Genomic DNA, 25,628 nt, shown 5'->3' with positions numbered 1-25,628 from the left:
TTCACACTTCTTTCTTCCCTCAGTCCTTGCACCGAAAGATGTCTCATGTTCCGTGAGTTCTTATCCTTCTCCCTCTGACTTCACTTCTGTTCTCTTCCTCCCTGCTGTACAAAAACTAATTATTTCCCCTTTCACTTCCAGTGGTGCTGTAACCACCAGATGTTGTAGAATCATTTCAGATGGGCTAAACATCATTGACTGAGATAGACAGATTTTTAATCAGTTAAAGTGAGAAAGTGGAGTTGAGGATTATCAAATCAGATCAGTCAGGCTCTCACTGAATGGCAGAGTGTACTCGATGGGCCAAATGGCCTACTTCTACTCTTACATCTTATGATCTTATGGCATGCCCTTCATTTTGGCTCTTCATTTTGTTAATATCCTGCAACGTTTCACAGTCAGAAAAGGAAATGGGATCAGCACTGATTCTAGACACAGGCTTTATGGTGTGAGTAAGAGAGATAACAAAAGTATGAGACAAATGGACAGAGGGAGGCTAATAGGTCTCTTAACAGGTTACTTGCATTATTTAGTTTTATATTATCACTTTTATTATACAATTCTTGTGCTAATCTTGAAGAGAGAAGACAAATGCAATAAATTTGATTTTAAAAAATCCTCAGAATTTCTTTCTACTAATTTCAATTAATCCACTGGCATACTTTGTCTGTAGGTTATGGGTCTGTAGCTGTTATTTACTTGGAGAAAAGTGAGACTGATGATATTAATATTTTGGAAGGTGATGTTTCCTGTTCCAGCACATCCATTCACAGGCTTGAGGTGCAAAGAACAAAGAACAAAGAACAACACAGCACGGGAAACAGGCCTTCGGCCCAACGAGCCCACGCCACCATCTTAACGATGCATTTTTCCTACACCTCCCTTGACCCGTGTCTATGCTTATGGTACCCCCATTGGAAACCAGATTCAGGGCAGATGTAGGTTTCATCATTTGTGCAATGGGTTCAGCACATGATGAGTAAAGTGCTGCACTTTTGAAAGTAGGCTGAATTGTTTTGTCATTGTTGAATATTTCCTTTTGCTTCTTCTCTTTAGATGAACCTGGGGATGAGGTCCTTCAGTGGAAGTCTGTATTTTGCCCTTTTCTTGATGATTTTGGGTAAGAAATTTTTCTAAAACTCTCTTTACCAGAAGTGAAAGATTGGAGAGTATTTGCTTTTGGAGGAGTAAATACAAGGGTAAATTTTTCAAGTCTCTATCTGTAGCAAGCAATCTCACATATCATAAGTGAGTATCAAACCAATTACAGAAAATGGGCTCCCTCCAGTAAGAATATTTAAATCAACTTTCTAAAATCATCAAAATCTCACAATGTAAGCAATAGTGTTCTATTCGACATATCTATTCTTTCTCACCATGATATGCATTAGGATGGCAATACTACTGAAAGAAATGATTTGCTATTATCTACTGAGTGATAGCATCAAATACTCCTTGTGGATGAGAAGTGAGAAACAGTAGAGGTTTCTTATATTAGCTTGGTAGTACACCATTGATCTGAAGAACTCTTTATATTTCAGCAGTCTGACTAATCCATGCTGCCAGTTATATTAGAGCACATAATATTGACGCTTCCATCTTCTGTCCTTGCACCCACGAGGAATCCTTCCCAGATTCATTTAATATAGTATTATCAGCAGAAGAGTTATTATCTAGGAAGCTAAATCCTGGAGACAAAAATTCAATGCGCTAACACCACAAACTCCACTTTCTATTAACTTTCTATTATAGAAGAATTGAAGTGATATTAAAATAGATCATGTCTTAAAACAGAGCTAAAGTAACAGAAATGAATGATAAGCAGCATACTTTCAATCAGCAAAGTTCGTAAGTGAGTGTTTGTAATGCCCATATTACATTCCCCTTTGTATATTTTTAGGCTGACGTTAAACTCATTCAAAAACTGGCCTAAAAGTAGTTCATAGAGGAATGTAATAAAAACATCTGAAGCATTCATGTGTGAACCCTACTGATCAGAACATGTGCCCCATATCTGCATGACCAAGAGGGACACAGTAATGGAAAATTGCTCTGATCCGAGGCCAGGAATATGCTCTTTTTTAAGGAAGGTCTAGCAGAAAATACGAATGTGCGGACTATTTATTGATGGAGCATCTTGTATTAATTGACAAAGCAATATTTGGAATGTTGTGCATTGTACATGGGCACAAAAGGACATTTGGAAATTGTGATGAACCAGAGAAGAGTGACCAGAGAGAAAAATGAAACTTAACTTCATCAATGATAAACTTGAAAGGAGAAAGGGTTTTAAATTTTGAGAAAGATTAAAGCTTGATAATTTACCTTTGACCTGGAGTATACAACTAGATAAATATAAAACAGATGCAAATTTAATTATGTATAAGCAATATTGCAAGCATCCCTACCATGTGCATTTGGAGCATATCACATAAACCTGCATACCAATTCAAAATTGAATCAAGCTCAATAAAGCAATTGGGCCAGCAGGAAGAATTACAAGTAGAAATTTGGAGTTATGTACAATTGAGTTTAAGAACATTAATTTTAAAGTCATTTATTTATTAATCTTTTATTTATTTGAGCAGTCTCCCAAGGTTGTGGCTTGCAGCAGCTCATGGCTGACAAAGAAACTATTGTGAAGATTTTGTCTTCAGGAAGATGTAAGTTGGATTTATCACACAAACATACAAAGCTAGATTTAGTGCCACCCTGAAACCAAATCCATAAGTTAGCTGAGAAACCCATGTGATAATCACCAGTTTACTAACTCAGTGCAATGAACATTCTCACTCAGTGAAGATGTGTCTACATAGTTGGCCAATAATGGACATCAGTATGATTTAAGAGAAATATGTATTGGATTGAAAATATCCCAAATCAACATCAAACATTCTGAGATCAGGAAAATCATTGGCCAGAAACATCTTAAAACTCTATTTACTTTGCCTTAAATCTTAAACTCCAACTCAGCACCCCTACTACACCAGTTAAAATCTGTGTTCTGAATTGCTTCAAAAAGATCAGCAAATTTGGAATTTCCATAGCACTTTTCCTGGTTACCTTTTGGAATTTCAGAGCAAACCCCAGATACAGTTATAAAAAGCTTTGTTTAGATGTCACCTAGAGGTCTGTGCTCCATTCTGAGAATCACACAAATGGAAGAGATATATTACTCTTGAAGCGAGTACAGCACAGTCACCAGAATGATCCTGAAGATAAAGGGTTAAATGATGAGGTCTGGATGTATTAAAAATGGAAGTCACCAAAGTTCTAGAGGACCATCTCCCCATTTTTAAGAGGGAGAGGTAATTGACTGGTGATGATTTAACCTGAGGGTTACCACACCTCAGGCAAGGTTGAGAAACCAGGGCTTTAATGAATAACCTTAGCTGGCATGGGAATTGAACCCACACTGTTGGCACCTGCTCTACATCACAAACCAACTGCCCCGACAACTGTGCTAACCAATGGTATGTAGTTGAGGTTTGTAACCCCTTAAGTATCGTAGGTTAATGGGTGACCAAAATGAATTGATTAGGGGAGGGTAGATAGAAAGAAACTGTTTCCTCCGATGGGAGATCATTGTAGGATCCCTGGGAAAAGGCAGGGTAGTGGGGTTAGCGAGGCAGTACATACATTGTGGACCAAATAGCCTCTTTCTGTTTTTGAACCATTCTGTGATTTTATCCAGAACAAGTGTCTTAAAATTAAATAATTTTAAAATTAGAGTTGATATCAGGAAGAATTTCTTCATGCAAAGAATAATGGAAATCAGGAAATGTTTCCTCCAAAAAGCAAAAAACATAAATTGAAATTTCAAGACAATACTGATAGACTTTTGTTAGGTAAGGTTATTAAGGGTGATAGGAAGCAAGTTAGGTTGATACAATTAAGAAACTGGTTAATCATGATTTGATTGAATGGCAAAACAGGCTAAAGGGGCTGAATGGCCTAGTGCTGCCCCTTTCCTACGTCATTCTTTGGATGTGAGGGGCACTGTAATTGCTGCCACCTTCTTGAACCACTGCAATCCATACACCCATACTGTTGGGGAGGAAGACACAGGATTTTGACTCAGCACCAGTGATGAAGTGCAATACCAGTGTGTGCTATCATTTTAAACTCTGTAATATGAGCAGAGTCCTCTGCCCACAGGCAGGTCTAATCCATAGTGTTATGACCTCCAGCACAGCTAGAACAAGAAGGCAGGTCCCAAAACCACCCTAGTTAGAACGGGGATTCAACCTCACACTGCTGGCGCCAATCTGACCCACATTAGCCGTCCAGTCAGTGGAGCCTACTGGCCTGCCAAGGAGTCCAAATTGCTGTGGCAACATACACTCTACAATGGATAGTGATGGTAGAGGCTCCAATTTCATTCCATCACATGTTTGACCATGAATCCCTCCCAGTGTCACTGCCATCTGTTAGAAGGATTTACCAGTTGATCCTCAATCTGTTTGGCCGCTTAATGGACACATTAGGAGGTCCTGGAGTGAGCCTTGAACCCAGAGCTCCTGGCTCAGAGAGCGAGACACTTGCCACTGAGCCACAAACTTCCAATAAGAACTGTCTCTTATTTGAATATTTATGTAAATATTAGGTTACCAAGTCTTGTCTGAACATATATTAACATTTGAGATTGGAAATATATCTAGTTGTTATCACAATTACCTGTATACTTGCAAACTATTAATTGTGAACACTCAACCATGTTTTATTTCCTTTTTGAGTAATTCAGTGTTCGTCAGCTATTGACATTTTGTTGCTGTTGGATGGATCCCACAGCATAGGAAAAGGAAGCTTTGAACGATCAAAGCACTTTGCTGCCAAACTGTGTGATATTCTTGATATTAATCCTGACAGGGTAAGAGAAAATGAATGTAATAAAATTAGCTGGAAAATTGAAGCATTGTGTTTATACTAACCTTGGGTTGATTGTTTCTTAATTATTCAGCTTAATTTATCCACCAGCTACTGGTTGAATTTAAATGAAGGAGCAACAGTGTGAACATATATTTTAATGTAAAACTATTTTTTATTATCTGCAGCACCTTCATTCAGAAGCCCTATCTAAATCTGAACTCACACCTTCCAGTCTTGCTGTCCTGTCATCCCAATGGCCAGAAACTAAACTAAGCTAAATTGTAGATTTTTTAAAACATTTAAATCCTGCTGTCGTAATCAGAAATCCAGAAGTGTGACAAGCAATTTATCACAGCGTTAATGAATTACTTTTGGAGTGTGGTCATTGTTGTTACGTAGGCAACGAAGCAGTGAATTTGCACAGTACAGTCCCCACAAACAGTGGGCTTTGTTGATGGTGGGAATAATATCAATCCTCACTGACCGGAAAGATAGTGAAGGCAGAAACCCACATAATTTTAAAAAGTACTTGCATCCACACCTGGAATGCCATAACCTACAAGGCTACAGACCAAGAGCTAGGAAGTGAAGTTAGACCAGATGGACAGGATGTTCTGGCAGTGCTTGCTCCAAGACCAGAAAAATCCCGCCCAAGGTCAGGGGATCTTTGCATGGTGCCTCCCCACTGCCGCACCACCTCCCCCCCCCACCCCCGCTGCCCCACCCCCAACTCCATGCCTGCTACAATTCGCGTCGCGGGTGAAACAGGAAAATTCCACCCAATGGCTACTTTACTGCTTGCATTTTTCTGTGGACGCAATGCACCAGCTGGCCTCCGTCTGTGCTGTAAATTTCTATGAAGAAATCTTTGCTGTTTTTCTAATAGTGTGACATGGGGTTTTCCATCGACATGAACAGGCAGCTGAGACCTCAGTTTACTGTCTCATCTGCAAGTTGGTATCCTGAGCTGTGCTCTAACATGTGCAGGGGTGAGGCTGGAACCCTCAACTTTCTCAGCAAGAATGTTACCAACTGAGTCAAACTGACAAGAGATAATTTGAAATATAAGTTTCTTCGATCTATGTTATTTTAATACTCAAGAATAAGAATTTATGGACTCCTATCCTGAAATCTCTTACCGTGAAGCATTCTTTTGAGCAGATTGCTTTAGCTCAAAGGGTAGATCCCATTCCCATCTTGTCATGAACCAAAATACATTAACTGGACTTGCTCGTTGATTGCAAGTGGCGAAGATCTGCTTCATATCAATATCAATAGTGTTTCACAACATTTTATGGTGACAGATGTTCCTCAGGTGAAAATCATCCTTCATTTTCCTAAAGTCAGTTGGACCATGACAAACTGACATTTAGTTATAAAGTGGAAAAGACTACATTGGTCATTAACTTAAAATTCATAGAACATAGAACATAGAACATTACAGTGCAGTACAGGCCCTTCAGCCCTCGATGTTACGCCAACCAGTGGAACCAATCTGATGACCCTCTAACCTAAACTATTCCAATGTTATCCATATGTCTATCCAACAACCATTTGAATGCCCTTAAAGTTGGCAAGTCCACTACTGCTACAGGCAGGGCATTCCACGCCCTTACTACCCTCTGAGTAAAGAACCTACCTCTGACATACTTTGTTAGATAAACACCTCTGGAAATTTGGATACAGTTTCAGGCACCAGAACAAGTTGGGCAGCATGGTGGCATCGTGGTTAGCACTGCTCCCTCACAGCACCTGGAACCCAGGTTTGATTCCTGGCTTGGGTCACTGTCTGTGTGGAGTCTGCACATTTTGCCTGTGCTTGTTTGTGTTTCCTCCGGGTGCTCCAGTTTCCTCCCAGTGTCCGAAAGATGTGCTGCTTAGGTGGATTAGTCATGCTAAATTCTCCCAAACAGGCGCCAGAGTTTGGCTACTAGGGGATTTTCACAGCAATTTCATTGTTAATGTAAGCTTACTTATGATATTAATAAATAAACTTTAAAAATAAGTCTGATCAAAACCTAAACTTGATTCAAAGGCACAAAAATGGTGTAATTCAGTTTGCATAGTAACATTTACAATAGCTATGGTCACACCTCTGTCTTCAAATTTCATGTTTTTGTTTACTCTCAAATAGATTCGCATTGGAGTGATCCAGTTCAGTTCAAAACCAAAAGTAGAGTTTGGGTTAGAAGCATACCCCACAAGAGAAGAGACAAAAGAAGCAATCAAAAAGATTTTCTTTAGGCAAGTGTGGCCTATGCTTAAAGAAGTGGAGACTACTCATTTCTAGAAAACTCTTTATCTGTGCCAGAGATGTATACTTTGAAGAAAGAGCCATAATTTCATTTTTCAATGCAAGCTTCAATAGTCCTCTGGAAGAATTAACCTGTGGTTTTCTCTCAATGTTCATTCAGGGGAGGTGGCACTGAGATTGGCAGAGCAATAAAATATGTGCTTCTCAAAGGCTTTCATGGAGGGCGGGAAGATGCTCTGAAAATCATTGTTATTCTGACTGATGGTAAATCACAAGACAATGCAACAGTGCCTTTAATGTCTGCTAAGAACAGTGGGATGACAATATTTGCTGTAGGAGTCAAACATCCAGAGTGAGTATATGTTAAGGTGCTGAGAGAAAGCTGTGACACTGACTGATTTTGTGAGCAACAGTTGCTGCATTGCTCCTCACTTATTCCTTCTGACGCCATCTGTAGGTGGAAAGAACTGGCCAGTTTAGCCAGCATGCCCAGTGAGATGCATGTGTTCTACGCAGAACACTATGACGACGCTGTCAACGGTTTGTACACCACACTGACACAATCTACTGTCTGCTCTGATGTACATCCAGGTGGGTAGTTTTGCTCTGAATTTCCCATTCAGTGCCTCTGGAATTGCTTGATGTGTCTAGAAATTTATAGTTTAATTTCCTACCTTTGGAAACCACAGTGCTCGATTTTCCAACCAGTTAAAATGTTCATCATTGCAGTTGGATTTGCAATCATCCCTCTCAGTGGGGGTAGTTCGCTGGTGCAAAGCCAGAATAGCACCTCTATCGTACACCACGGAACATGTTCCATTTGCAATGAAGCTGTAACTTGGACATTACTGTTGCCAGTATGACCACACACACTTGCTCATGTTCTCACACAACATTTTGCTGTCTACCCTTTTAGTGGGGGAGGTAATTCATTTATTTTAAATGTGTCAGTGTTCCCATTAAAATACCAGGCAGCAGACTATTAAAAACACACTCACACATTCAGAGTTTGTACACTCATCTTTTAAGCTCATGGCTACAATTAGCTTTTGTTAAAGTTTCTTATTTAGATCATGCAGCATCTTGGAAAGTTTTATTGAGTTGAAGGAGTTACATAACTATAAGTTGTTGTTGCTTTGTGCTATGTGTCTGTACTTGGTGTAGTTTTGATCTTCTTGCTTAAGAAAGGATATAATTGCTTTTGAAGCAGATCAGAGAAGGTTCACTTTATTGATCCTTGGGATGAAGGGGTTATCTTATGAGGAAAGGTTGGACAGGTTGGGCCTATATCCATAGGACTTTAGAAGAATGAGAGGTGATCTACTGAACATTCCTGAGGGGAATTGACAGGGGAGATGCTGAGAGGATGTTTCCTTTATGGGACAGACTAGAGCTAAGGGAGACAATTTTTAAAATTGGGATCTCCTATTTAAGACAGAGTTGAGGAGAAATTTTCAGTCAAGAAAGGACATGTGAGTGGCTATTTTCAACAGTTCAGGCAGAACTTTACTTCTTTAAAAAAACAATCACTCTGCACCTCCTGAGTGACACCCAGCAACTTTTCAACTCTTCTCCCCTTCTAACCAAGCACCTCTAGCAGAGTAGGCTCGATGGGCTGAATGGCCAATTCTTGCTCCTTGTTTGTATGTCCACAAAACCATCCAGTACTTCCAACTGCTGGCTGAGGTTTCATTTCATTGTTGAAGTTGCAGTGGCTATTGTGTTGAGTGTCTCTGTGGAAATTTCTGGTAAAAACTATCAAGAAATGAGGATTTCCCACTCACAATAAATGGCAAAGTCAATCCACTTTACCCATGTCAGATATCAGCTGTGGCCTGGAGTGATAGGGAAGAAGCTATGAATTAGCATAAAGATAAGATCCAGCCTGCTTCTTAGTCTTCCTTCTGAAGTTTTAAACCCTGTTGGGCCTTAGACACCACAGGCCAGACTTTCACTGATGAAGAGTGGAGGGGGGGTGGGTGGGGGGAGTGTTGGGGGAATGAGGGGGAGGAAGGAGGAGGGGGTGTAAGGGGGAGGGAGGGGAGGGAGAAAAAGGGGGAGGAAGGGGGAGGGGGAGGACAAGGGAGGAGGGGAAGGAGGGAAAAAGGGTATGGAGAGGTTGGTGATTGGGGATGGGGGCACTGGGAATCCCTTCCTCCATTGGCCATATGTAGGAAGCTGCTGTGCCCACTTTTGCCAACTTCCTTCCATCACTAGACAGCCAACGCTTCCACTTGGTTGCCCGTGGCAAGAAATAATTTTGAAGGGCCACATAGAAATGCCTTTCCAATTTCACAAGCCCAGTCCCTCATGTGGAGTCGACGGGAAACACACCACTTTTCTTGCCTGAGTTAACACTTTGTTAACAAATGAGAAAATCCTGCCCCATGGTGTTTCTCAGTAACTCCCAAGTGATTGTACGTTAACTTACCAACATCCTGAATCTTCATTCAGTGCAGTAGAGGCACATGCATTTGAGTAGAACAACTCTACAAAATGGTCAGATTAACTTAGTTATTCTTTTCTCAAATGGAGGCTTGGGGAGTCTGTCAGTTGCAACATAAAACGCATTGATTGATTTTAACTCTTAAGTTTGTTGCACCTTTCTTAGTTCTTGTGATTTTTTTTGCGGGGGGAGAGCAGGGAATTAAACTAGCGGTGGTGGAGTCAGATAATTTATGGGTGATGGACACAATAGGATTGCTGAAATGGAACCTAGATGTTAGTGGGAGCTGATCTATGCTTCACAATTTTCTCCCCACTCTGAACCCATTTGAGGCTTGAACATTGCTGTCACCCCCACAGTGTGAACCAGTTTAGTGGGGGTTATGGGGAATGAAGAATTGTGCCTCTGTGTGAAGGAGGGTGTGGTTTGCAATGTGTGGAGAGAGGTGTGAGGGAAAAGGGGGTCTGTGTAAACTGCAGGGTTTTTAGCTCATGAGCACCTACATTTTCACAGGCTTTTCTGAAGGCAGAATCAGGCTTCAGTTAGGTTGTGCTCACCGATTGAAAGAAAAACCATGAGAATTTAACTCCAGTTTGAATGAAAGCCATCTTGTAAAATGTGACCAATCATTTCAGTACCGGGGTGAATTAGCTTGCTTTTAAAATTAGTTAATAAATATTTAATTCAGTCGTATTTGGTCCTTTTTTTTCCAGCCTGCAAATTGGTGTCACGGTTTTGTCAGAGAACAACAGTCAACGCGGAAAAGAAATATCTTGGAAACCATATTTGCTGGAAAGGCAAAAATGACAGAACAAATTGGCATGGAAAACCCATGGCTACCTTCTGTCCTCTCTACATGTCAGTTTGTTTTGTTCTCAATAACAGCACATACTTTGCATGAGTTCGTCAACAGGGCATCTGATGGAAAGAATGGTGGCTGGGGGACCTAAACAGAGAGCATCAGCAGCATCCCCACATGCGCATCTATGCATGTACACGTTCTGGGCACACATTCACTCAGAACCATGCAAACATACAAATACATGCATAAAACCTTTCTTTTCCTTGGCATGTTATCAACACTAATAATTGAACTGACATGAAAGATTCATCCATTTCTCAGAAGGAAAATAACCTTCAAAATAATGTACACTGCACTGTACCCCTTACAGCCCAGTCAACTTACACAGTCACACAAAGAAGCAACTGTTACTGTCATGTATGGTGCCATTATTGACAAACTTTTTGATTTTGATCTACAAGTCTTTACTTTGGTCAATATCTCTAGTCACATGCGTCAGGATAATCTTTTCAAATGTGTTATAATGCATGGTTTAATGTTAGTTCTGTCAGACAAATCTCTAAAATACTGTAGTTGGAAACTCAGTTTTACCATGCAATAATTAGATACCAGCTGGTTGATTTATTGAATATATACCAATTTGAAATAGCAGTGCAACCATGGCAAATAGATGGATATATAATCACTTTTGTAAAGGCTAATGTACAGCGACAGTTTTGTTTTAAATCACAGGGAAATGTGGCTGCTTTATTTTAATAGTTGGATTTTTTTCATCCGTTCAGCTGGAAAAGAACATACAGTCAGATTCACATTCGCTGTTACCGCACTCTCTGTCCAGGTAAATATATCCTCCAGGAATTTCTGCAGGCTTCTTCCAATCTTCAGTCAAAGTTAGTGATTCCGGGTGGAAGTATGATCCTATCTTTTCCGAGCACCAAGTTGTCCAGCTGTTAAACATTTTTTTTCATTCATTGTTTTTCACCTTCCACTTTTTTGGGTTTCATTGGGATGAAAAGTAATTCCCAACATTGTCACTTTGCAGCTGCCTATTTAGATATTGCATGAATGACTTGTCTTCTGCCTTTCCATTTCATTCTGCAGGGAGTAACTATCATCTACTTGAGTCCCACTTACCATCCCCCCCACCTCCACTCCCCTCAGCTAAAGTCAGCTGGAGTCCATCCAGGGAAATATCAGCTGCCCTGCTGCCATTTAACAGCTGTTTATTGCCTGGATGTGGGATTTCTACACTCCCAGGTCAGGAAGTCCTGCTTCGGAGAGCTCCTGGCTGGTTAACAGCTCTCCCAGCACTTGGAGACAGAGGCAGGCTTAGGATTAGGATTTAGTTGGTGCTGGGGGCTCTCACTGGGTGCCCTGGTGAGGGGCAGAGGTGGAAGGGGTTAGTAGTCTGGGGTTTGAGAAGTCAGTGGAGTTGGGGAGAGCAGCTGGAGAGGGGAATATCTTGGAGCAGCTTCTAGTGGACCAAGGGGACTGATAAATTGGGGTAACCAACCCTCTGCTCACCGTGAGCCTGCGCAGGGACTGGTGGCTTGGTGTGGGTCTCTCCGACCTCCATTCACTCCTAGAAACCACAGGATGAGGATCTTAAGTACTCTTAAGATTGTGATCACCCCCACTACCAGTAAAATTGGCAACAGAGGAGGGTGGGTAGATGGTAGGTCAGACTGACTCTTGCTGAATTTAGTGAGTTGCCTTCAAACCCACCAGTGGATGAACATAAAGTATTATTACAGCAATTGAGATTGAGGAACTTGTCATTTGACTATAGTGAGATTGACAAAGGCACCATTGAGAAAAGGAAATGTTTGGAGCAGAATTCTTTAAAATGTGTGAATGTCAACCTTGGCCCATTTGATCTGTTTGGAATTATCTCAGTTATTGTACCTTCAGGAGCTGTTTAAGTAGAGACAGCCAGGGGCGTCTGATCAATGTGAATGTAAAATCCGAGATTGCACATGTTTCAGAGTTATGTTGGTCAATGTTGATAGCAGAATTCATGCCCATTTCTCTTGTGCGAGGAACATATGGAAAAGGAACAGAAAATGCTAAAAATCCTCTGGAAGTTAATACTCCCAGAGTTTTCTATTTATGTGAGAATGCTTTCCTTGTGTTTATTGTGATAAATATTCTTATCTTCTGTACAGGATTTGATCAATTCCTATGCCTTTGAACAAATCAACCATTTATTACATATCTGAAGTGACTATAATGTTGGCATATTTATAACCTCAGTGTAAAGCCATCCTTCTCATGTCTCTTAATTGTGAAGTGCTACATATTTGAAATGTGATTTTTACTCTATATTGTTGCAGATCCCTGTGATTCAGCTCCGTGTCATAATGGAGGAACATGTGTCGCTGAGACTGTGGATGAGTACAGCTGTTTGTGCCCTCTTGGTTATGGTGGGGACAAACACTGCAGTAAGTATACATTACAGCCGCTTGAACAAAGGAATTGCAATTCATTTTCAGTTGTGTGAACTCCCACTTAGAATGTATTAGCATTGTGAAATAAGGCAGCGAATAACATCGGGGGGGGGGTGAAGCGTTTGAAAGGGGCCAAAGACAATCCTACATAGTTCAGGAAGAATAATAGATTGAAAGATACAGAGAGAGAACGGGTAGGTGGTTTCTGATCTCAGAAATAAAGACATGCATGTTTGGGCTTATTCATCATCAAAGATGAAACACTTCTTCCTGCGCTGTAACTTAAGGTATTTTATTGCTCACTTCTCAGGAATTTTAAGAAGGTAATTAATTTCGACTCTGACGAAGGGCCACCCAGAGTCAAAACATTGGCTCTATTCTCTCTCCACTGATGCTGTCAGACCTGCTGAGATTTTCCAGCATTTTCTGTTTTTGTTTCAGATTCCAGCGTCCACAGTATTGAGTGCTTTGGCCTGCTGAGATTCCTGGAGTTTTATCAGAGCTCAAACTGACTCTTCTGTTAAATTTCCATCCCATTTAAATAGAATTCTGCTTAGGTGAACAGGCAAGTCTCTCACACATCCCTCCCACATCTTGGGATCTCTGCAATACTCGCAGACTAATACAGGAATTCCAGCAAATACACTACTGTTAATTCCTGAAGAACTCCACTGAGAACTGACCTGTGTGATGTTGTGGGTCTAGCAAAGGCCACAAGACAGAACGAGAGGCGGGTAATGGATCCCATCTCTCCCACAAACATATCCGTACGCTCCCAAAGCCACATTAGAAAAGTTCAACCCTTTGACTCTTCCCCGAATTCAGTTCTGCCATTAGAATGGGATGGCGCCACCTCCTGGTGATTTCAAGGCAGATACTTTAATGGTGTCCATCCTCCCCGACCCCCAGTATCTAAATAATGCTGCCAAATCCCAGTGATATCCAGATCTCAGCTTGAAAATACTTTTCAAATTCAAACATTTTGGGCAGAACTTTAATTTTAACTGCCAAGGGCTTAGGTGTGGACAAAGATGGTTAAATCCCCAACAAGTGGCCTTGGGCCAGGCAGCTGACAGGATGCCATGCCACCTCCAGCTTTAATCAGGGCAGATTTGGAGGTGGACAAGGGACAGTGGGGAAAGTAATTTCAACATTTAAACAGGCAATTCATTGTGAATTTAACCCAACATTCTGATTTTAGCAGCCCGACTTCAGGATTCCTGAGCTCTGTTTATTTATTTAGTATTAGTGTCACAAGTAGGCTGACATTAACACTGCAATGAAGTTACAGTGAAACACAATTCACCTTTCCTGCCCTCTTGCAGCCCTTAAATCCAAGTTCAAGGGACCACCAAATCTGTTGCTTAGTTCCTCAGCCACTTCCATTCACCTTTGCTTGGTTGGAGAGGCTGGATTGTTCCTCCTGTCCAGGGGGAATATCACTTCACTTCAGTCGCTCAGATCCCCCAGCAAGATCTCCATGTTCCGACAGCTTTAGCAATCTTCAGATTGCAAAACTGCAAAATGAATGACTGTGCTGCCTCTGTGAAAGGCCTGTGCTCACATCACTTGCTCTGAGAGCGTGATCTCATCGATTCACAGTTTTGGATGCCTTGCAGGGGTGGAGATGGGGGTTGGGATTTTTCCCAAGCCTCTTTTCCCTTCCTGGGGTTGCTGAAACCTCAGGAAACAAAGTAGGCCTTAATGTTTGAACATGGACGGGGGTGGGGGAGGATGGTTGGGGGATGTGAGTATTCCGTATTGCTTCTTCTATAATTCAAGGCAGCCACCTCCAGCCATGTCAGATTTGTATCAGCTAGGTTTAGGAAAACAATGGCCAGAATTTTACTGTGCCACCTGCCACGGGAATTGGAACGGGCGAGGGGCAGACAATGGGATGGTCAATTGACCTTGGGTGGGATATTATGATTTTGGAACTATAAAATCCCATCCAGAATATGTAGATTAAAGTTAGACATAAATGTGCATAATCTCATTGGAACTGTCAAGTTCATCGAAACTGTCAAGCTCAAAGGATATAAGAACTGTCCAAAGAAGTTGTCAAGGCATTTAAAGCTTCTGCTCTTTAAATACAAAAAACTCTCTAGTGTTTAAAAAAAAGCAGCACTTGCTATTTTACTGTATCTCTTGACATACGCATGAGCGTTATAATTACTAACTTAGTGCTACATCATTGATTTGATAATTTTCCATAGTCAGAGTGGATGTTTCTCAGTTCAGTTTTATTGACAGCCCCAAGTGTTTGCAGACATTTTACTATGGATTTCAATAGTTTTTACCAGGGATTAAAGAAAACTAAATATAGTAACTGGGTTTTTAATTGATGTAAGTGTTATTTTTTTGAAATAATGAATTCCTCAATAGCTCCTTAAGAACTTTTATTTTATCTTGCCTTAGAATGGGTCCTGAGGTCTGACCATATTGTATTCTGGGTGAATTTGCATGATAGGTGTAAGGGCAAAGGATGATTGGTGGTGGGCCTTTGTTGGCATGATTTGGTATAAAGGCAATAAAGGCCCATGGAGATGGGTAGAGGGGCATAGATCAACATGGAGGGTATGAGGGGCCATGGGGGGTGAGTGGAAGCCATAAGATGGCATGAGTTGGCATGGATGAAGCATGGGAAGTGGGTAAGGTGGTGTGAAAGATGAGGGTTTTTTTAAAAACTTTGCACTGCCAGTGCACCAAGGCAAGCTTTCTGCCTACCCCCCATCTGCATCCAACATTATTTGCATTCATTCCAGAGTCACCCAACACAATTCCCACTTTTCCTCTCCCCCATCCCCTGTAACAAAAAATCTGAGTTTTCCAGGTGGTGTTTGCAGAGTTAGGAATAGCCCTGACTTTGTGCTCCCAAATAAGGAGCAAAAGTTCAGGCCATAGAATTCAGCCATTCTGATCCCTTCTCTCATGCCCTCGCCCTGTGATCGATTGAGAAACCCAGCAGGAAGGCCTTTTGTTATCTTATTTCAGAGATCGATAGCTGCATTATGAAAGGAGTACATACAGCACACAAAATAATTATGTGCATTGGAAATTATGTCCTTTGGTTTTAGAGCCAGTCACCCAGTTATTTAGCTTGCATGCAGTTAGGCAATACAGGCTCCACACATCAGGTGTTCTTATGGTTCTCACTATAGTCTTACTATGCACGTATATATATCTGAGCATATAAAATAGAGCCCACTGTTTGTGTGAAGTTTGCACATTCTCCCCATGTTTCTTCCAGGTGTTCTGGTTTCCTTCTATCAAGTCCAAAGATGTGCGGGTTAGGTTGATTGGCTATGCTAAGTTGTCTGTTAGCGTCAGGGGGATTAACAGGATAAATGTGTGGGGTTACAGCAATGGTGCCTGGATGTGGTCAGGACTTGATGGGCTGAATGGCCTCCTTCTGTACTGTCATGATTTGCTGACATCTTTGTACTATTGATATCCCTTTATAGATTATATTTCATGAACGGACTAATTTTGCTCAAAATCTATACAAATAGCAAACATATCAATTGTAATAAACAATTTCCTTCACTAATTGTCTTTTTGTTGTTTTGTCATACAGCTGGAAGTAGATACCTGAGTAAGTAGCTGACTAAAGCAATTCATTCAGTGGAAGATATCATTTCAAAACCTTGTCCCCATAAAGCAATGTATTTACATTCCCTATACAGTGTCAGCTGGCATTACAGACTGTTCTGTTAACTTGATGTTTCTGGTGGATGGATCATGGAACATGGGCCTCGAAGGATTCCTTCAAGCTAAAGGTTTTGCTAAAAGACTTCTCCAATCCATCATGACCTCTTCAACAAAACTCTTAGTGGGCTTTGCTCAGTATAGTGACAACGTACGCATCGAGATTGGAATGGGACAGTACCGTGACTTCAATGACTTGCTAAAAGCAATCGATGGCATAGCCTTTAATGGAGGTAACACTTTCACAGGAAAGGCCCTGCGTTATGTAGCTGAAAATGGTTTCGGCGAAGGCTCCAGAATGGATGTTCCTCATGTCCTTGTAGTTTTTTCCAATTCCAAATCTGATGACTCGGTGATACTCCCTGCACAGCACACAAAAGAGAAGGAATTATTTATTCTGTCTGTTGGAAAAAAACAAATAATAAATCAACTAAACAACATTGTTGGAGATGTTCAACTGTCATTTGCTTATAATGAATCCTACGAACTCTACAGTAACGTTCTGGAGCTCAGTTCCAAAATATGTGGAATTAATGCACCTGGTAAGTGTTATTGTTTTCATGTCGGTTAGAGTCTAAAAATGTGCATTTTATCACAGATTTTCGCTCAGGGTGAAATTTGGGGGGGTGGGGGGGCGGGAGGGTGGGATGTGGATGGACAGTGAGGTAACTTACTGCAGTAGAAATGAGGCTTGGGTCTTTTTAATTAGAGGCAATGACAAAAGATGCAGTTAGTTTTGTGCAGTAAGAAGATGACAAAAGCTAATCTCACCAAACCCCGATCCCATTGTGTAAAGTAGCTTGTATCCAAATCTACTGCTGTATCTGGAAATTTAACAAGTATGAATGTGCAGATTTATTCCCTTAATATCTTGAGAAAAGTCTCCTGTAAAGTAAAAAAAACTCTGAAGTAAAAATCATTACCTTTTGTTAATAGAGAAAAGTACTCTAGAGGAGATGTTCTGATATTCCAGCAGCTGCAACAAATCTTAAAACTTTTACTTGATCTTCTTTTTAAAATAATGAACGTACTGGGAATCCACAGGCTGTAACTCTGCATTGATAATGGATGGTGGCTGAATTAACTCCTCAGAGGATGGTATCTCTTCACCAAACTTATATGTATTTATATAGTCAGTAACACTCTGACAGAAACTTCCTCAACAGAGTATAGATCCAGAGTGCCAGTAGCCCTGACACTCCACATTATATACATGGGCAAGGCTTCCTACTAAGCCAACTCAATACTGCCTCAATCAGGGAGTATTCTAAGGATTCCACCTCATGGGTCTCGTTAAAGTCAATAAAGTGGCACTGGTGATCTCTGCCTGTATTTTGGGGCCAGTGACAAATTATCCAATTTGATGGTTCTAAGTGTCAATAGAGATGCATCTGGGTTAGTTCATTGCCAGTTACTTTTCTTTGGCAGTCTAAACTGTAACCCATTCCTGAATAATCCAGGTTGATTCACTTTTACTAGGGTGGTTGTCAGTACGCTTCTATTCACTGGGATCCAGGATACTCCCAAAAGTAAAAAGGCTGCAGAAACTGTTTGGAGATGTAGGTCGTGGTCTCCTTCCACTTACCCATCTCTCAACCATATGTGTGGAAGCTGTCTCCCACTGTTTGCACGAGTTTGATTCTCTTGAAGCATTGTCATTTTGAAGATTGGACCTCTGAGAACTGGGTCCCTGTGTTCCTTAGGCAAAGGTGACTATTTCTTCCGTTGGAGGAATGGTTCTATTCCACAGCTCCACTTTGCAGTCTCACTCATGCTCAGTGACTAGACCTGGATATGGCCTCTCTGATTCTCTAATGGATTTATCCTAAGTGAGCATCTCTCTACTGGTGAAAATAGTGATGCCAGGATTTAGTTGGTGAGAACATGGAGGCAGTTAATGGCTCAGCATTTGTCCAGGCAATCGTTGGAGCAGCTGACCTCCTCCTCCCAGGCCCCCTCTACGATGTGAAACACTGAAGAGTTTAGCAGTGACCACAGTCCCATCTGCCTCTGAAGAAAGAGAAAGTGAGTGAAGGGCATACATTAACAATAGCTCAAGGAGCTAATTTGCATGTGATTAACCTTTGTCAACCTTCTCCTGCTGGTTTAACTTCAAAGGGAGATGATAGTGTAGTGGTAATTTCACTGGACTAGCAATCCAGAAACACAGGCCATTGATCAAGGGACATGGGTTCAAATCTCACCGTCTGATGCAATTTAAGTTCAATTAATATAAAATCTGGTTCACTGAATGCCCATTAGGGAAGGAAATCTGTCAAGTGATTTCAGATGCAGATTCTTAACTGCTCAATTAGGAACGTGGATGACTCTAAACTGGTCAATTAGAAATGGACAATGAACGCTGAGCTACTTAGCAATGTCCACATGCCAGGAATAAATAATAAAAATAAACTCTCTACCAGGCTCTCCAGTACATTTGTCTATCAAATCTGCTATCATCACACCTTTCCTCAAAGAACCCCTTAATCCCTCTATCCTTGCAAACGACTAAGCTATCTCCTTTCCTCCATGAAGACCTTGGGTATACTTTTACCAGAATTTCACAGTATGTTGGATCAGTTTTACAGCTGCCTTTTCTTGTCTGATTAAACGGCACTTTGTGCAATTTCAGAATGCTGGCAAGGTTCACACAGCCAGCGAGAGGGTCGGAGCCTAAACACATCAGCAAGGCTGGGAATCCGAGATTGGGGCACTCTTTTTAAAGGGCGCACCAATCTCAAAGTTAAATTGAAGGCCCATGGACTTCAGAAACACCACCTCCCCCTGCCCCCAACACTCCTCCACCTCACCAACACCAACGAAAAATCAATGCATCCACACCCTCCCCCACAGTGCAAAGAATAATGCATTTACTCTCCCCCACAATGCAAAGATCAATGCATCCACATCACCCTCCTTTCCCACAATGCAAAGATTAGAGCACTCCCCTCCCACAGTCTCCATCACTGGCACCACCCTCACCCTTCTTCATTGATTCCATTCCAACCCACACCCTACAGACATCAGATGAGGACACCCATCCTCTATGAACAATGCCCCCCTTACAAGCATCGGGTCCCTCCTGAGGCACTACTTCCTTCTCCACAGGCACAGGGCCACCCCACCATATAAAGGGAATCCCCCAATAGGGCTCCCCACAGGGTTCACTCTTGGCACTGCCTCCCTGGCACAATTAGATTGGCAGTACCAGGGCACAGCTCAGCCATGTCCCACAGCACCTGGGAGCTGCATCTCATGACTGGTGTTTGTTTTTGAAAACTAGTTGTGAATCCAGTCAGCGTGTTGTTACGCTGGGTGGGTGAGACATTGTTGAGAGGGCAGAAGCATTGGTGTTAACTCCACTGATCAGTTAAATTTATTATAATCTATGCTAATTAGGTTCCCTCCCCTCATGCTGCAAATCCCATTTTTGATTTCTCACCATATTTAGTGACATTACAGCTTTTGCACTAGTTTGCCGGCTTGGCTGCTAATCTGCAACCCTTGAACCTGTTTTGACCTCCCAAATTTGTGCCCCATTTCCCCAGAACTCCATGTTTGAATCACTCCTACCAAGTTTCCACTGCTGTACCAGTATTAAATTGCCATTTATCAAATTTATCAATGCCATCCTTTGTGACTATGACAGGAATAGACTAACCCTTCTTATCCTCTCACATTTGACCACACTATCCTCCATTGTTGTCCAGCTGGGTGAAGCTGCTGTCACCTGGTTCCATTTCATAGACAGAACACATGTGCCCTCTAACTGCCCACAATCAATATGCTTTATATAGAAACAGGTGTGCTTCCCACACTTAGAATGTGTTTTCCAGTTAAATAATGTAAGTTTATGATCAAGAAAGTTATTTATTCTCATACACTTATCCCAAATTAATGCAATGTCTCTCTCACACACACACACACACACATATACATTAAGTACAGATAAAGACAGTGCCATAGTGCACATTTACAGATTACGATTAATTCTGTTTCTGGTTTGTGTTTTCTAGTCTCCCATGTGACCAGATCTATGGTTTCTTGAATAGATTCAACGATTTAAAATTGAAGCGAGGGTTTTTTGAAGCGAAAGGTTCACAGTTGTTTGTGTGAATCTAAGTGGCGGGGGGTTGGGTTTGCGGACAGTCATTTGAAACTGGAACAGGTTAAGTTCTTTGGCTGCTCAAAGACTTTCAGCCCCTTTCACAATAGACTTGTTCTCAGAGACTTGATGCTGTAAGTAGACTGTTACCTGACTTGTAGCAGCCATCTTCACAGCTTGTTTGTGTCCAATTTATTTAAAAGTATTGACCAACAGTCCTTATATGATATGCCTATACTGGCGATGACAAATCATAGCCAGAGAATCACCTGCAATTACCTCTGTTCCTACTCCCACAATTATCACTGGTGTTGCCTAAGGATCTATAAGATCAACAATATTGATACGGTTAACACTTCCAAATTTGCCTCTGGAAATTTGTCTGAAAATGTGCAATAATTTCTATAAGAATTCGGTCAAAATATGAAAAGTTTGTAAACATCTTTTGTCTGAAATTTGTCTCCCCGTGGGGCCTTTAACACAGTTGGGAAGAATGGGATTAAGCATGGGGTACTTTCAATGGTACCAATGTAAACATAATTGAGTTAACTGAGATTCAGAGCTGTATCAAAAAGTAATATTTTCTGAGGTAATAGAACATAAATTGGAATATGTCAGTGTTGTGTAACTTTATTATTTTGCAGGTTGTTTTTCCAAGCCTTTAGATCTGGTATTTACTGTGGACGCTTCTGGTAATGTTGGAAGACAGAATTTCCGTCAAATAAAAGGGTTTGTGAGGAACATTATTTCACATTTTGATATTGACAAAGACCTCACACAGGTTGCTATGGTGATCTACAGCAACAAACCCCGAACTCTCTTCAACTTGGATTCCTTTGACAGTGAAGGAAAAATTAAAAGGGCCATCAGTTCAGGCCCATTTCTGGATGGGCATGCTCACATAGGGAAAGCGCTTAAATATATACTGGAGGATACCTTAGCTATCCAGAAAGGAGCAAGGCCAGGAATCCACAAGGTTGTTGTGATGATTACTGATGGACAGAGTTCAGATGATGTTGTCCCTGAAGCTGAACAGCTGAGACAGAATGGAATTGCGGTATTTGTACTGGGAGTGGCTGATGCTCAGACAACACCACTCTTGAGAATTGCAGGGAGCCACAAATTCATAATTCCACTTCGTTCCTACCAGGATCTTAAACATTATGAAATCAAGTTGGTACGAAGAATATGTGAAGGTAAGCTGCATCAATAACAATACTTCATGCACTTAAAAGTAGAAGAAATTTTAACAAGGTGAGATGCTCAAATTTAAAAGAGTCTCAAGTCTGGCAGCAACCTGCTTTGAATCCACCCACTCCCATTTATCAGAGGAGGGACCAGGCTGGGGGAAGGGCTGAGGTGAAACTAAATCATAGTACATCACTGTTGAGAACAAAGAAACGAACAAAGCACAGTACGGCAGAGGAACAGGCCCTTAGGCCCTCCAAACCTGCGCCGATCATGATGCCTGCCTAAACTAAAACTGAATGCACTTACAGAGTCCATATCCTTCCAATCCCATCCTATCCATATATTCATCTAGTTGTCCCTTAAACGCTATTATCGTACCTGCTCCCGCCACCTTCCCAGGCAGCACGTTCCAAACATTCACCAGCCTTTATGTAAAAAAACTTGCCTTGCACATCCCCTCTAAACTTTACACTATGCTGCTTAAACCTACATCCCCTAGTATTTGACTTTTCTACCCTAGGAAAGAGCATCTGACTATCCACTCTGTCCATGTCATGAGATGCAAGGTCTGCATCCTCCATGTGCATGCCTGTATTTGCAGGTCAATAGCTTTGGTTTTCTCAGTACAGAGCTGGTCAGACTATTAGACTGACAACAGGTTTCTGTAGGTGGAGGAGAGTTGGAGCTCCATGCCACCAATGGTATGAGGACATGAAGCAACTCAGTCTATGGGTGGAAGAAGGGATTCAAATTTATATAGATTTAGAGACAATTTTAGATCAAGAGGTGGTTATACCCAATGGGCTTCACTACAATAATTGACAGAATTTAAGCTGATAGAACCAGCAAAGTGAATCTGAGAAATACGCTTTTGAGCAGACTTCTTACTGAAGTAGATTGCATATAAATCCAGTAATCTAGAAGCACAATATTATCATGGGGTGGTTTTAATATCATCGTCTTTGTAGAAATTAGTTTTATTTGAGACAACAGTGGGGAGTAATCTATAAAATCGAGAAGGAGAGAAGCAGAGAGAGATTATTGAAGTGGTGTTTCAAATTGAATGTCCTGCAGCAAACTGACTAAAAGAATTCTGCAACAACGCTGACCATCCATTATAGATCACTGGAGAGAAACAGTGGAAGGAAGTTATGTACTGTTAAAAGAGGTTTGTAAAAATAACAGGTTTACTTTGAAAAAAAACTTCAGCTTCTGAGAATTTGTTTGGGGACCAAAATAGGGTTTGAACCATAGAAAATGGCTGTGAATGCTTTCCAACGTGTAGAGACATTTTAGCAGTAATGATGGTAAACAACAATTGTAACTTATTTACAAATCATCGTTTGATAGTACAGAACTTGAGTATTGGTGAGAAAAGAGACATGCTGTTGAAGCTTTTTAGCTTGTACGCATCAGGAAAGAATCACAAGGAAACCAAATTTTTAAAGAAAACAATCTTGAATAGGTATAGAAGTAGACAGGCATGCATATGAATATATGTAACTTTTAGCATGCATAAGTGAGGCACATTGCAAGCCTGACAACAACCAAGTAAAGATTATCAGTTGGGCTTGCAATGCTTACGCTTGTTAAAAGTTAGATGCAGGGCCTTGTCCATTACAAACAAACAGAACATGCGGATATTGCACCTTTTTCAACTACACAAAAGCTTGGAGGACAAGTACTTCTTGGCACTTCCCCCTGGCAATGTCTTAATCAGAGTCGACTTGCTTGGTTTGAATTTAAACAAAAACTTGAGGGATAACAGTTCCCTGGTTCATTGTCCATGGCAACATCTTTACCGATCAGAGTCTGCTTGCAAAACAATCAGCACTCTTTTCTCGTGGTGGTAAAAAAAGTTATACCCTTTGAAATTTGGTATTCTTGTGATTCAATGCGAGACAAAAAACTTTGACAGTGTCTCTGTTTTCAGCAAAACCAAATTATTGCCAAAACTGAAAGAAAATAATGAATTAAAGACAAGCATATTGAATTGGTATAAGAAGGTGTGAGGTTTACTTTCCAGGCCCTTTCCACAGCCTGGGTATTCATAAGAACATAAGAAATAGGAGCAGGAGTGGGCCATCCAGCCCTTCGAGCCTGCCCTGCCATTCAATAAGATCATGGCTGATCTGTCGTGGCTCAGTTCCACATTCCCGCCCTCTTCCCATAACCCTTAATCCCCTCGCTTATCAAAAACCCATCAACCCGCGTCTTAAAAATATTTAGCGAGGTAGCCTCCACCACTTCAACGGGCAGAGAATTCCAGAGATTCACCACCCTTTGAGTGAAGAAGTTCCTCCTCAACTCCGTTCTAAACCGCCCCCCCTTTATCTTGAGGCTGTGCCCCCTAGTCCTACTGTCCTTTCTGAGCGGGAAGAGCCTCTCCACCTCTATCCTATCCATCCCATTCATCATCTTACACGTCTCAATGAGATCTCCCCTCATTCTTCTAAACTCTAATGAGTACAAGCCTAGTTTATTCAGCCTCTCCTCATAGCTCAACCCCCTCAACTCCAGTATCAGCCTAGTAAACCTCCTCTGCACTCCCTCCAAGGCCAAAATATCCTTGCATAAGTGCGGCGACCAAAGCTGCACACTGTACTCCAGCTGCGGCCTCACCAATGCCCTATTCCATCGATGTGGAGTGTCTAAAATGCATTGCATCCGAAATTTGGGTGACACATTGCTGCTAATAGTTAATGTAGACTACCCTGAGATTATGCAGTCTGGCTACTGGGTTCCCGTAAATCAATTTCTCACTTTTTTTTCTTTTTTCAGAAACTCAACATTGCAATATATGAAGTAGGGTCAAAACAACATACAGAAAATATACCATTCACATAATCAAATATGTCACCTGAATTGCCTTTGTGTTTTTTTAACATTTTCATTATTTTTTTACTGAAAAGTCTCAACACGTTCCCAATTGCTGGGTCTGGACTTGATACTTTTGCCTAGAATGGTGACATTGAACTGAATTTGCATTGTGCATTCTCAATATATACATAATTTCTTCAAATGCATTAGCACTGTTCAGACAGCTCTATTGATGGAATATTGTTCTTTGCCTCCTATCAGTTCCTGCCATGTAGCTTCACTTCTAATAATTTTGAAAGACAAGAGGACAAATTTCAAAAGTTTCACTGAGGTATTTATCTTATTTGTGTTTTTTTTAAGCAAGACAGGTGGTTTGTATGTGTAATGAGTGGGAATGAGTGATAACTTTCTTCACTGTCCACTATGCCACCAATCTTGGTGTCATCTGCAAGCTTACTAACTATGCCTCCTATATTCTCATCCAAATCATTGATATAAATAACAAATAACAGTGGACCCAGCACTGATCACTGAGGCACACCGCTGGTCACAGGCCTCCAGTTTGAAAAACTCTCTACAACCACCCTCAGGCTTCTGTCAAGAAGCCAATTTTGTATCCATTTAGATACTTCACCCTGGATCCCATGAGATTTAACCTTATGCAACAACCTACCATGTGGTACCTTGTCAAAGGCCTCGCTAAAGTCCATGTAGACAACATCAACTGCACTGCCCTTATCTACCTTCTTGGTTACCCCTTCAAAAACTTATTGTTGAGTTTCCTGTGACAGTGTTGAAGTGCCACTCAGTATGTGGCATGCAATTCACTCAGATTGATGATATTTATTGCTCTTAACAGGGTCACTTCAGAAATATTCACGGTGCATTAAATGCACTCTTTTTCAATACGTGGACGGTCTTACTCAGCTGAAAATAAATTGGAGCAATGACAATAGCATTTTAAAGTACTTCAATGAACAATCAAC

The 25,628-nt window shown here is 41.2% G+C and overlaps 1 protein-coding gene across 1 annotated transcript; it reads left to right on the top strand.

Moving 5' to 3' along the window:
- The first annotated feature begins 1,060 nt into the window (after window positions 1–1,060).
- LOC145339983 (von Willebrand factor A domain-containing protein 2-like) lies at window positions 1,061–25,586 on the top strand. Its single transcript, XM_080184774.1, has 14 exons — window positions 1,061–1,120; window positions 2,589–2,663; window positions 4,737–4,870; window positions 7,004–7,113; window positions 7,284–7,475; window positions 7,581–7,714; window positions 10,283–10,431; window positions 11,131–11,209; window positions 12,705–12,812; window positions 16,396–16,413; window positions 16,505–17,068; window positions 21,276–21,827; window positions 24,904–24,973; window positions 25,502–25,586. The coding sequence occupies exons 1-13, from the start codon at window positions 1,069–1,071 to the stop codon at window positions 24,915–24,917; spliced, it is 2,181 nt and encodes a 726-aa protein (XP_080040900.1). The 5' UTR covers window positions 1,061–1,068; the 3' UTR covers window positions 24,918–24,973; window positions 25,502–25,586.
- The last annotated feature ends 42 nt before the right edge of the window (window positions 25,587–25,628 follow it).

The sequence above is a fragment of the Carcharhinus amblyrhynchos genome, chromosome 1 (genome assembly GCF_965287045.1).
Source record: "Carcharhinus amblyrhynchos chromosome 1, sCarAmb.v2.hapA, whole genome shotgun sequence".
Classification (NCBI taxonomy): Eukaryota; Metazoa; Chordata; class Chondrichthyes; order Carcharhiniformes; family Carcharhinidae; genus Carcharhinus; species Carcharhinus amblyrhynchos.
This window is presented reverse-complemented; position numbering and strand designations above follow the sequence as displayed.